Consider the following 13,294-nt stretch of genomic DNA (forward strand, 5'->3'; position numbering starts at 1 on the left):
CAATTTTCTTACTCGAAAGGGGGGAATGTTGTTAGAAGCCGTTTTTTCCCCGCGAATCGCCTTTTTTTTTTTTTACTCAAGGGGGGCGTGGTTGAGGGGAAAACAAAAAACCTATTTTTTTTTTAGTGCTCACTATCACCCCTGAATCCTGCATTTAGTGATTAATTGTTTAGAAAGATCACTGTATTTTTGTTGTTTCCTTGACCCGTATAGCCATAAGCCGCCTGTCTATAGTAACATTTTATAAATCTGATTTTATACGTCAGTTCTAACTGTACAATATTAACTTGTAGGTAGGATATTCTTAAAAATAATTCTTCGTATACAAAACAGTCATCCGAAATGCTGCATGCGTTTGAAATCATAGAACTGCCCATTTTGTGTTCGATCGCCCAGTGACAACTTATCAAATTCATTTTACTAATTCATTCCTTGTTTTCATAATTGCATAGAAACCAAATTTATATCAAAATGGACCGTAGACCTTCAATAGACCGTGAATACAGCGTCACTTTTTTGAGCAGCCATGCGATTTTTGCGCCATGAACCGTGACAAGGGCTACTTTGTTGACGTCAGGAAATATTCAGACTTCCATAATAATTCATTTCGACTAATGGACGCCCATTGTATTTTCCGTAATGAAAACTGCCTAGCGGGCAGTCAAATTCCATTTCTTAATTATACACATCAATGCGCTTAAGGCTTTTTATGATAATCTTCTGGTGTTTTTGTATTGAGACGGTAATATGATTTTAGTCTCATCAGACATTTGTAATGTTGTTCCTCGATATCATATAGAAATAGAAGAGAATCGAATGACTTGAAAGACCTCAGGCCCCGTTTCATAAAACATCTAATCACTAGCTAACAAATACTGAAACTCTATGACAAAATTCCTCTGTCAATCAATTGCAACGATTTCAGTAGCTTATAACAATGGTCGTATCTTGTTATTGAAAACAAGTTTTATGGAACAGCTCGGACTCTGTTAACCGTTAGCTGTCATTTTGCATCTAGGAACCGTTTGCTCTGCTTTCTTAATCCTCACACCACTCCCCCCGCCCCTTCTCCTGTTTCAAATGATTGTTTTCCTCGGTCTCTCTCTCTCTCTCTCTCTACCCCTCTCTCTTTCTGTCTCTGTCTTGGAAAACTTGAGTACCGGGAGAGGGGGGTATATGGAATGACAGAGCATATAGCAGTTACTAGATGAATTATTCATTTGGGTCAATTGCTTATTTGAATTCATTTATTATGTCTGAAGCCACTGCTTATTTATAGCTTATTTTCACATCTCTTATGTTCGATTTAGTTTGCCTTGTGATATTATGTGTTTGCCGAGACCACTAGAGTTGTGATACAGGTGAAAAAGTGCATTTGTTAGCTTATTCGCTCATTTTAAGTCAGTTTGGTAGATTATCACAAAGGTAATGTTTCCTGTAAAAAATTGCTTTATTATTATTATTATCGTTGTTATTATTATTATTAATATTATCGTCTTTAATATTTATGTTGCTTTTGTTATATTATCCCATTATCATCATCATTACAAATTTTATTTTATTATTATGATAATGGCAGTGGTTGTACAAATGATTTTAACGTACAAACATGAAAAACTTGATCCCAGTGAAAACATGTAACATGGGGGCGCTGTGGAAGAATTCGTTTCTAACAAAACTTGATTTGAACAACCGAGGATTTAGTGCATACTCGTCATTTATGCATTCTAGTCACAGAGATAGCCTATAAGCGATTCAGCGGTGACGTCACACGTCGGTCATGTCATGAATTTGATTCCCTTCTGTCTTTAACAGTATGTGTCCAAGTCTCCCCCCCCCCCCCACTCTCACTAAAAAGGAAGGAATAATGATAGTGAAATTAAAAAGTAAATGTAGCAAAAGTAGGACGGAACAAAATTTCAGTAGCATTTCCTCTCGTGGCAAAATTGAAACGAAATGGAAACAAAAATTTGTTTAACAAATTGTACATGGGAAAAAAAAAGACCATACAAACACAAGATTGACAACCTTTCTGTTGCTATAGCCGAGTATTTCTGCGACGGAACAGATATTTTTGTCTAGTTGAACTAGCAAATGTTATCATCTCTGGTTTTGTTCTTTGTTGTGGCATCGTTCTTTGATATAAAATCAATACAAATTTGAAGAAAAAAATAATCATAGAGCATGTACCACTTCTTATTTTTATCACAAGAAATAAAATCCCGATTGATAAAAGGGACATACGGTTGGCTATAAAATGTACACTGTAATAGAAAAAAAGATAGACTCAGAGAACTGCTAAGAACATTTGTCTCATTTTCTGGTTCTTTCTCATTTAATCATGAAATATGCCATATCATAATTCTATTTACAAAATGTAATGTTTTTCACCTATAAATGGTATGTTTGAATATAGAGAACTGCACCACTTTTCTTTTGTTTATGCGATGACAGATGTTAATGTATAAATAATACATCAAATGACATTCTTTGCCAATTCTTATGTAATATTTGAACAAATGATACCCAAATATGTGATGAAAAAGTGAATTTCTTTCTTAATCAAGCATGATCATTTTCTAAAAATCTTGCACAGGTTTCCAAGCATCAAATATGTTAACAATACTTGAAAATTATATTTACTCTACAAATCTACAGCCTATCTTGAATAACTGTGCAGATAACTTTGTTTCAAATCTTGATTATAGACTAGTAATAATGTGGATGCCCTGCACACAAAAACCATTAACTGCAAAAAGCTGTTTCATACAGTGTCACTTTTGATTTAAAATTCAAAAATCAAACCTAATAATCTAATACATGTAGACTGCATTATGATTTTTGTTTAAAGTGTTAAAACAAGTATTCCATGCATTGCCTACATATAATGCTAGCACAACTTACTCTTTTCTTAGTCCTAAACAAGAAAAAAAGATGAAAGCATAGCAATATGTACAACATTGACTTGTCAAGTACCTTGATAGTGCAAAATTGTACAATAAAGCATACAACCCATAATAGGCTATAAGAAAAGCGATCATGGAAACAAGCATATCTGTACATGTTTTTTGTATTTTACACTGTACATGTACCAGAGAAAATCTTTCCTGTATCGTAGATTATTTGTCAAATTTCAAGCTAAGCATATCTATTTCTTTACAACTTTTTTGACTTTTGTCTCATGACAAATCAAATCGAAATAGTTTGCTACATACACGCAGTAATGAATGGTACTAGACTATTATATACAATGTTCATTCATAAAAACATTGATAAAAAACAAACATTAAAAGCAAATCAAGCAAATCAATTGTAAAAGAAGCAAAATACAACCTCCGATACCTGAATCTCCTGACCAATCTTCTGATCAGGGATCACAATTCCTACGTAGGAATTTTGTTGGCCTACTTCACTTGTATTTTGGTTGATCAAAAAATAAGAGTACCAGTATACATACCATGTGTAGTCACATTTTTGTTATACATGGTTACTGGTACAGTCAACATATTATAAATCATCAATTCCATACAGACTGATTGTCACTTGTTTATATATTGAAATTGAAAATCTAAATCTGTAGTGATTTTAATTCATGGCTTGACAATGTTGAATGACGTGTAGAAGGAACAAAACTGCTGACCAAAACTAATATACCACTCTTTCCCCGAAAAAATACTAGGAGTAACAAAAGTTACATTTATATAGTGCATATATCTATCCCAGGAGATGCTCAAAGTGCCTACAAAGTACTCTTAATACCTTAGCTTTGGCCCAGCTGCCCTAGGGCACTAAAAGTGTACAAGGAATCTATTTTTACCACATACTCATTTGCTTCACCTGGGAGGAGTGGCAAATATAGATCAATGTCTTGCCAAAGGATATTAGTGCTGCAACAGGACTCGGACCTTAAACCACATGATCCACAGTCTGGTGATGTATTCACTATGTGTGTAGACTAAGACACCTCTTAAAAGTCTGTAAATTCCATGTTCCTTGTTTAAACCAAAGTTTAACCAACTTTGTGCTTTCAACACCACACAATCACAGTTCAAAAATCTGAAGCAAATGGACGTATGTTATACTTTTACAAAAGAACCATACTTCAACATTGAAGTACCACATTTCTTTTAAAGTTATTAAATTTAACATCCAAGAGTCAAATGTTCATAGTCATATCTACTCCTCTTATGTGATATACCATCTTAATTATCACTTGAATTGTGAAGCTCATTGCTCACTACCATAAAAAAAAATCTGCCCACCTTTTTTGGGCAGAAGGAGATTAAATTGAACATCCACGTGACGAATGTATTTTAATAATCATTTCTAATCCTCTTTTGTGGTATACCATCTTAATAATCCCTTGATTTGTGAAGCTCATTGCCTACTACCATAACAAAATTCTGCCCACCTTTTTGGGGCAGAAGGAGATTAAATTAAACATTGATGTGACAATGTATGTTAATAATCATGTCTACTCCTCTATTGTGATATACATGTACAATCATAATAATCACTTGATTTGTGATGCTTATTGTTCACTTCCATATCTGCCCATCTTCTTTGGGCAAAAGAAGTAGATTCAATTAAACACCCATGTGACAAATGAAGGTTAAAAATAATTTGTACTCCTCTTTTGTGATATACCATCTTAATAATCACTTGATGTGTGAGGCTCATTGCTCACTACCATAAACAAATCTGCCCATCTTCTTTGGGCATAAGAAGGAGATCGAATTAAACATCCATGTGACAAATGTATGTTAATACTCATTTTTACGATATACAATCTTAATTATCACTTGATTTGTGATGCACATTGCTCAATACCATTACAAAATCTGCCCCTCTTTTTGGGGTAGAAGGAGATAAAATTGAACATCCATGTAACAAATATATTTTTCTAATCATTTTTACTCCTCTTTTGTGATATACAATCTTGATAAACACTTGATTTGTGATGCTCATAGCTTACTACCATAAACCATAACAAATATCTGCCCACATTTTTAGGGCAAAAGAAGGAGATTGAATTAAACATCAAGCATTTTTACTCCTCTTTTCTGATATACAATCTTAATTATCACTCCATTTGTGATGCTCATTGAGTCCATACCATAAAAAATATCTGCCCACCTTTTTGGGCAAAAGAATTACAAATTAATCTTACTCTCCAGCCAATCTTGCTAGACCCAGGCTCGATCAATCTGAACTAAATTGGTAACTACACACATGGACAAATAATACTACTTAGGTGGATAGTGTTTAATTTCATAGCATGCATGATAATCATTCAGTAAAATAATGAAGATCTATATTTACATATATACACTTAGCAAAAACTACATTATGTGATTTCTTTGCCATCCCCTATTTCCTTTCAGGTTATGCAAGACTGGCACCATTACCAACATAATACACCTACAATGTACACCATATTATTATATGTATAAAAGCATTAGCAAAAAAAGAAAACAAATGTTCAATGCAGTTTTTCAAATCTGTTCCTTTTCACATACAATACTGCTACAACAGATGTTTTAACATCTCATATAATAATGCCAATGCATCGGATGACGCTACATTTTAAGGAACTCAGAATGTGTCATCATTCATGAATATTCCAAATCACAGTACAGCTTGTGCTGTGTACTCAGTCAATGTCCCCGTTCACACTGCAGTTTCCAATGTTCATCCCTTTCACACATAAAAAGAGGACTGCTTATATCACATCACATATAACTGTACTGTGTAAGCGAACACAGCTGATAACTGTTTAGAAAGGAAAGTTCTCACGTCACCTGACATGGATCACATTAGACATTTAGTTACTGTAGATGGTTTCATGCACAGTCATTCCACCGTCAGCTCGAACATATCAATATCGTCAAACTCTGTGCTCATTTTCATGGTCCAGGCATCTTCTTCCTTCTGCAAAATGAAAAGAAAAACATTTTTCTTTTTAAAATCATATTACACAGGCAAAGAGATGGGTTAAAGCCTGTCTGTACAAGTTTGGGCAGGGGGGGGGGGGATAAGACCACCCTGCAAGGGAACTGGCAGGTGGCTGTCTCATCAACTCAGCTCTCAATTTTCATAAGAAAAACTAGATGGAATTTTGACTGCGCGCAGTCGAAAATGATGCCTCCGCCATAGAGCAATTTAAACAAGTTTGGAGTTTAAATCTCCAGTGGTTCTTGAGATATCATGATAACAATCTCAATGTATGGAATTTCATAAGTTGACCTCTGTGACCCTTGACCTTTGACCTACGTGCCCCAAAATCTAATCAGATTGTCTTCCTATGGTGATACACACTATCATTAAGTTTGAAGTTTAAATCTCCAGTGGTTCTTGAGATATTATGATATGGTGATACATACTATCATTAAGTTTGAAGTGAAAATTCTCCAGTGGTTCTTGAGATATCGCGATAACGATCTCAATGTATGGAATTTCATAAGTTGACCTCTGTGACCCTTGACCTTTGACCTACGTGCTCCAAAATCTAATCAGATTGTCTTCCTATGGTGATACACACTATCATTAAGTTTGAAGTTTAAATCTCCAGTGGTTCTTGAGATATTATGATAACAATCTCAATGTATGGAATTTCATAACTTGACCTCTGTGACCCTTGACCTTTGACCTACGTGCTCCAAAATCTAATCAGATCGTCTTCCTATGGTGATACATACTATCCTTAAGTTTGAAGTTTTTACATCTCCAGTGGTTCTTGAGATATCATGATAACAATCTCAATGTATGGAATTTCATAAGTTGACCTCTATGACCCTTGACCTTTGACCTACGTGCTCCAAAATGTAATCAGACTGTTTTCCTATAGTGATACACACTATCACTAAGTTTGAAGTTTAAATCTCCAGTGGTTCTTGAGATATCAAGATAACAATCTCAATGTATGGAATTTCATAAGTTGACCTCTGTGACCCTTGACCTTTGACATACGTGCTCCAAAATCTAATCAGATCGTCTTCCTATGGTGATACATACTATCCTTAAGTTTGAAGTTTAAATCTCAAATGGTTCTTGAGATATCGCGCTAACAAACTCCATACAAGGAATTTCATAAGTTGACCTCTGTGACCTGTGACCTTTGACCTACGTACTCCAAAATCTAATCAGATCGTCTTTCTATGGTGATAAATACTATTCCCGAGTCTTAAGTTTAAATCTTAAATGGTTCTTGAGATATTGTGATAACGGTCAAACGGGACGGACGTACTGTACGGACGGACAACCCGAAAACATGATGCCTCCGGCACCACCTTCGGTGGCGGAGGCATAAAAAGAGGATCATGGGGGACCAACAGGCACCGCTTAGGCATTGTTTTCTATATAGAGGGAGCAAGTAGCTACAAGTAGTACAGTGGGGCTTTAAATAAGAATGCAAAGTAACATTATGAGCTTTTTATGGGACAGAAATGGATCATGGATTCTTAGCAGCATAACTTTTCAAATAGAGTGTACAAATGTTACCTGAATGATCTCATTAGTAAGAACTATCACTCATAGTATTCAGTACTTTTGGATAATCAATGTACAATGTTGGTATCAGGAGTAAAACAAGATTTAAAATTTGCTGATTGCCTGTTTCACCAACAAAAAGGGATGAGGGTTGAACACAACTGTTAAAAGATTACCCTGGGATATCTGCATTCCCCCATTGAATGTTAAGTGTTGAAATAGGGATGAAATCGTTTCTGAATTTCTTTTGTCAAGTCTCTCTCTCTATCGGGCACAACACGATTATATGTGTTCACATTTAACATACAGTGTAGAAGCATCAAAACTGAAAGGTAAAGACCAGTATTGGAAATGCCCCAATTTCAAAAAATGAAATGGAAGCTCTTATTACCAATCATGTGAAAGAATATGTTTTGACTAATATATGATGATAACAATTTTGCCGGGAAACCGCCTACTAATTGATATATTTGGTAAATTAGTTTATCTACATGGTCTGTGAGAGATAAACGCATGTGTCGCGCACCTGTGCGTATAGTCCCATATACATCTTTCTATGTACAGTGCTTGTAACTTTACGAAGACTGGGCCAAATTTCTTATCATTTTGATGATTCCAGAACCTTGCAGTATACACACCAATACTTGTATGCTAGATGATCAACCTTTTCTGATCGATTCCACATTTCTTTCACAATGCAATCACATGACCATAACTGGTCTTTACCTTTAAGTAATGTATGGTGACTTCATTAGAAAAAAAAGCTATATCCTTAATTACCTTCTTCTGTGTTTTTCTTCTTTTCACTGTTTTCTTTGGAGGAGCTTTCTCGTCTTCTTTGTGGATAAGACCCATGAGCTTGACATCCACCTTCCTCTTCTGACTGCCCCTTGATGTTGTGTATGACTTAGAGTCCATAGAGGAGTACATTGATGATGACTCTGGTACGGCACGCTGGGGTGACGGAGACAACCTCAAGACCAGATTGTCCGATGGTGATGGGGAAGGGGGTGTGTCCTGTACATCCTCCTCCTCCTCCACCTCTTTCCGATGGCCCCCTAAGGGAGGAGACGAGGCAAGACTGTCCGCCACGTAGGACAGGGACTCAGGAAGGACGGGTGAGATTGGCAACTGCTGGGGTGGTGAAAGGAGTACCTCAAACCCAAAGCAAGAATCGTTTGCTTCGCTCTTGGAGTCGACCCCGCCCGACAGTGGGGTTGAACTGTCCGACCCGTTGGGGAGGGAGAACATCATCTCAGGGGACTTCAGCAGGGAGGAGGAGGCCATGGAGCTGTACCGTGATGGTCCGCCGGAGGAGTCTGTGCTGCGCGTTTTCCTTCTGCTCTGCCTTCTTCCTTGTGTTTGTATGCTCTGCTGACTTTGGGAGGATCTGCTAGACCTGATGCTATTCCGCGTCGGTGCCTGTCGACTCTGTCTCATAACCACTTGCTTCTGCAGACTCCCTGAGATGACAGAAAAATAAACTTAGAGATAAACCATCTAATAATCAAAGATTTAAACAAATTTGTTAACAAAATTGATATTAGTAAACTATGCATTTTCACTACACCCCAGCCCAACTAAGACTTAGTATTCAAAATGTTCATGTGTTCCCACATAGATTCCTAGATTCCCCTGAGGAAGTGACTTATTTTGAGCATGATGCTTCTTGCATTAAACTGAGCAACAAAATCCAAACTGACAAGATATTATTTGCACTTTACAATTTTACTACACAGCACAATGAATGAAGTACATGTATTGCAGATTTCATAATGAAAACAACTCTATTCCAACCTTATCAAACAGAGTAGTTTAACCATTCTTGAGATATCCCCAAAATGGGGGCAATGAGACCTATGACTTAGTTAACCTGAAATATAATCACTTTATCTCCTTATGCGATACATACCCTACATGAAATGATTCTGGAGAGAATGTTATGCTAACAAAAGAGTACAAAAAAAGGTTTGGGTGGATTGATGTTCAAACAAGGCCAAAACATATTGTCTGGCAAAAACTTCTCTCTCTGGGGGGGGGGGGGGGGGGGGGGGGCATAAATATTCTTTAATTCTTCATTATTGAGCACTAAATTTTTACCTTGAATGTTCCCCTTCCGTTTGCCTGATGATCCCTGGCTGGGTGATAGTACACCTCTGAAGGAATCGGAAGGTTTGCTGGGTTGGGTCTGGCAATCCATATCACTTCCTGCTGATGTGGTGTCAAACTCACTGGTCTCAAAATCAGCATCGTAGCCATCTCCTCCCTGTGACCAAGCGGGCATTTATAAATACAGTCAAACCTGCTTTAGTGACCACCAGTCTACAAATACCAAATTTTTAATTTCCCTTGAAAATGGTTTCTCATTGAAACATGTACTAAAGGAACCTGTCAGCAAAGACTACTTGTCTACAAAAGCCACTTTTTGTGTTTCCCTTGGACGGTCGCTACAGACAGGTCAGACTGTTCATGTGTACAGAAAGTGCCCCTGGTAATTTTTTTAAATTCTTTTTCTGAATCTCCCACATGTGTTATTAGCACTTAAAGTGTTATATACACTAGTTAAAACCCTACTCAGTACACATAGTAATGTGCATTAAATGTCAAGCTACCCCTGTACAGCTAATCCTAGACTAATTCGATTTTTGAGAAATGAATTCAAGGCATGTCCAAGCTATTTTGTCCCCTACAATATATAACCAACTTCATGTACATTTAAAATTTTAGTATACCTGATTACCATATCAAGCCAATTCCCCTTCTCAAGCTTAATCATGTCCATGATTCTATACATGTAATTTGATTCCTCGATACTTGGTAACACTAACATGGGACATATACCGGAATGTTAGACTTGCCCTGAAATGAAAACATGTCAATTAGTTTTTTGTCTCACCAGTCTTTTGCCATGGTTCTCCTTCTCGACTTCTGTGTCTGTACTGGATTTCTACATAGTCAAACGCAAAGAAAGACAAATGTATTATAGTCATAATGTCTCTATATTCTATGCACATGGTAGAAAAACTAGCACATCTTCCTAAAACATGTTGTTTTAACAATGTGAATCTTATTTGATAGTAACATTTCTTTCTGTCTTTTTTAAAGCAATAATGCAATATAAACATACGTCACCAAGAGCAGATAATAATCCTTCATAACTTTATTGGCTACAATGTCTGATTCTGAAGGCTTTTCCTCTTGAATGTTAGAGCCTTCAATCAGCAAGGAAATCTAACCTTTCCATAATATGATCAATTAGATGACTCAATAACAATAATTAAGCACTGGAAGCATAAAAATAACAATACTTCCCACTATTTAAATGTACATGTATTGTCTCTATAGGCAATAGAAAAAACATGCTACATCATGTATATGTAACTTTTTGTTATATAAGTGTTCATGTGGATTTTAAATGTAAAGGAAGAACAATTTTGAAATTGACTTACCAGTTGCTTCTTGGCCAACCTGTTTGTAATTTCATTTAATTGGTCCTGTGAATCCATATCTTCTGATGACAAGTCTAGAAATCAAAGGGAAAACATTTGCAAATGATTACTCTAAGAAGCTCAGAAGAATAGAAAAATAATCAGTCAACCTAATCCAGGATGTTATTTTGAAAAAAATATTATCTTTTGTTAGTAAAACAATTTCATCATCATCTAATGGAGGCGAGTTGGCTCAGTTGGTAAAGCGTCTGCCTTTCGAACCAAAGATCCCGGGTTCGACTCCCACCCAGGCGGATGACTGAAGCCTGCGTTGTGTGTTAACGTGCCCCTTCCCTTGGTCATAGATGCAGGTTTTGTCAATCGGAAAACACTCTGTCCCTCCGATAGGACATTAAATGGAAGCCTCGTGTACAGGAGAGTCACCAACCTTGCACGTTAAGAACCCATTGCACTATTTATATAAGAGTAGGGAGAAATCCCTGTGTAATGGTCCACCTCCATACCCCAACCAGGCCGAGTATACGGCATCTGCAAGAATCTTCAGTATTGAAGGAGGCAGATTTTCTTAAAGAAGAAGAAGATCATGTATGATGTAACCTACATGTAAGGCTTAATCAGTTAATGTGATGCAAAAGAGACTGCTTGAATAAAGTTAAAGGAGATTCCTGTGCAGACACTAGGTCTGATGGCCATAATATTGAGTTAATTTCATATTATTTCAGTTTGTAATGACAATTAACTTTGTTTTCCTAACACACTGTGGTACATGTAATCATTGTAGTGTAATCATTGTAATAATAAGAGTGTATTTTTCATTGTATTAATTTATGCTCTGACTTGACTCTTGGCGCTACACAATTAACATACAACATGTAGTTTTCAGAATACTGCCCCAGTTCTTCAATTATGCTGAATATGCAAGAGGTTGAGAAGGGCTTTGTCTCTTCGCTTCAAGGATATTCAGCAATTTTGAGTGAACGGCCCTCTATCATCTCTATGATATGAATATTCATATTTTCTGCGCCGCTACTGCGCATGCGTACTGTCTCTTCATCATGTTAAATCGATGATAAAATGGATGAATTATCGGGTTAGGTCGAAGAATCACCCTTTTCCCCATCAAAAACTTCTTCAAATTATAATTTCAAGTGGGTGGAAAGATGCCCAGAGGAGTCGACAAACATTGCAAGTCAAATTAGTAATTATTACCTCTTTACATTGCAAAAAAAAATGTGACCCAACCAGCTGTTTGAACAAAATGTCTTGCCATCTACAGTTCTCCAACACATGATGAGAGTCGACTTTCAATTTTTAGGCGTCAAGCCTCAAGGCCAAATCATTAATTGTTCATTGACTTTGTAAAACAAAATGATTTTAAAAAAACAAAATGTTAATGTTATTCATCTGTTCATTATTTATTTGTTTACATGCAGTAAAACAGCCAAAGAATAATACTGTATGATGTATCATTATGATTCGATAATATATTCTTAGTGTGTCGTAAACCCGGACTCATTCAGCTACTGCCAACATGCCATGAATCTATCCAACTCAGCTCACCTTTGGCACGGGTGCCCTTCGCCCGCACCTTATTACCCCGCTGTCGCCGTTTGGCTGGCATTGCATTGTTCGCTGCAAGCCTGCAGTGAAGAAATGCAGTTCAGAACTAATCCAACTCACTGTTCAGCCACTCAAAGTCGATATTCTAACCGTTAAATAAAACAAACGTTCCTCGATGATACAGCGAGCCACACAGATCGCCTTATTATTATTTACGTGTATTTATCAAGGCAGTGGCTTCGTTCAAGATCGATCGTCGATAGAGAAAATACACGAGTTTTTGAATACTGGATCCATTGCGAAAATGCATTTTGCATTCAATTTGCATTGCATTTGCTACCGGTATTATAGTATTGCGATTTTCAACACTGCCGCGCTTTGTGCTACGTGCAATTCATCTATTCACCGCAGAGGGCAGCAATCGACAGACGGAACAGAGTGAGACTCATCGATATAAATCACATGTGGTCTATTGTGATATGAATTAGTTGACAGAAGTTTATTTGAAAATAATAATATTAACCGCAATATATTTGAAAAACCTGTCTATCCGAACATGGAAACATTGTTCACAATTTGTGACAACTGGTCACAGTTCGTGTCTACTTTAGAATTGAGATGAAATGATTTTTAATTTGTAGGCCTATATCTTTATTTACAATAAAATTGCGTTTAAATGCTAATCATTATTGTACGTAATACGTCTGTCATGTTTATTGACATTTGAAACAGTGCTGTGACAACAATGCTTATTTTAATCTGGTACTTATAAACAGACATTTAGAGGAATTATAGTA

At 36.5% G+C, this 13,294-nt stretch overlaps 1 protein-coding gene across 1 annotated transcript; it reads right to left on the bottom strand.

Moving 5' to 3' along the window:
- Positions 1 to 2,311: 2,311 nt before the first annotated feature.
- On the bottom strand, positions 2,312 to 12,845 carry LOC580082. The gene is made up of 6 exons (XM_794978.5): positions 12,498 to 12,845; positions 10,938 to 11,011; positions 10,385 to 10,435; positions 9,589 to 9,754; positions 8,269 to 8,951; positions 2,312 to 5,931 (listed from the first exon to the last, which is right to left on the bottom strand). The coding sequence occupies exons 1-6, from the start codon at positions 12,556 to 12,558 to the stop codon at positions 5,854 to 5,856; spliced, it is 1,113 nt and encodes a 370-aa protein (XP_800071.2). The 5' UTR covers positions 12,559 to 12,845; the 3' UTR covers positions 2,312 to 5,853.
- Positions 12,846 to 13,294: the final 449 nt, after the last annotated feature.

This window comes from Strongylocentrotus purpuratus, unplaced genomic scaffold (genome assembly GCF_000002235.5).
Source record: "Strongylocentrotus purpuratus isolate Spur 01 unplaced genomic scaffold, Spur_5.0 spur5_scaffold_5, whole genome shotgun sequence".
Lineage (NCBI taxonomy): Eukaryota > Metazoa > Echinodermata > Echinoidea > Camarodonta > Strongylocentrotidae > Strongylocentrotus > Strongylocentrotus purpuratus.

Coding starts and splice junctions, on each gene's coding strand:
- LOC580082 (XM_794978.5), bottom strand. CDS start 12,558: ATGCCAGCCAAACGGCGACAGCGGGGTAATAAGGTGCGGGCGAAGGGC. Junction 8,952..9,588: donor ACGGAAGGGGAACATTCAAG/GTAAAAATTTAG, acceptor CTGTCATCTCAG/GGAGTCTGCAGAAGCAAGTG. Junction 5,932..8,268: donor GAAGAAAAACACAGAAGAAG/GTAATTAAGGAT, acceptor TTCATTTTGCAG/AAGGAAGAAGATGCCTGGAC.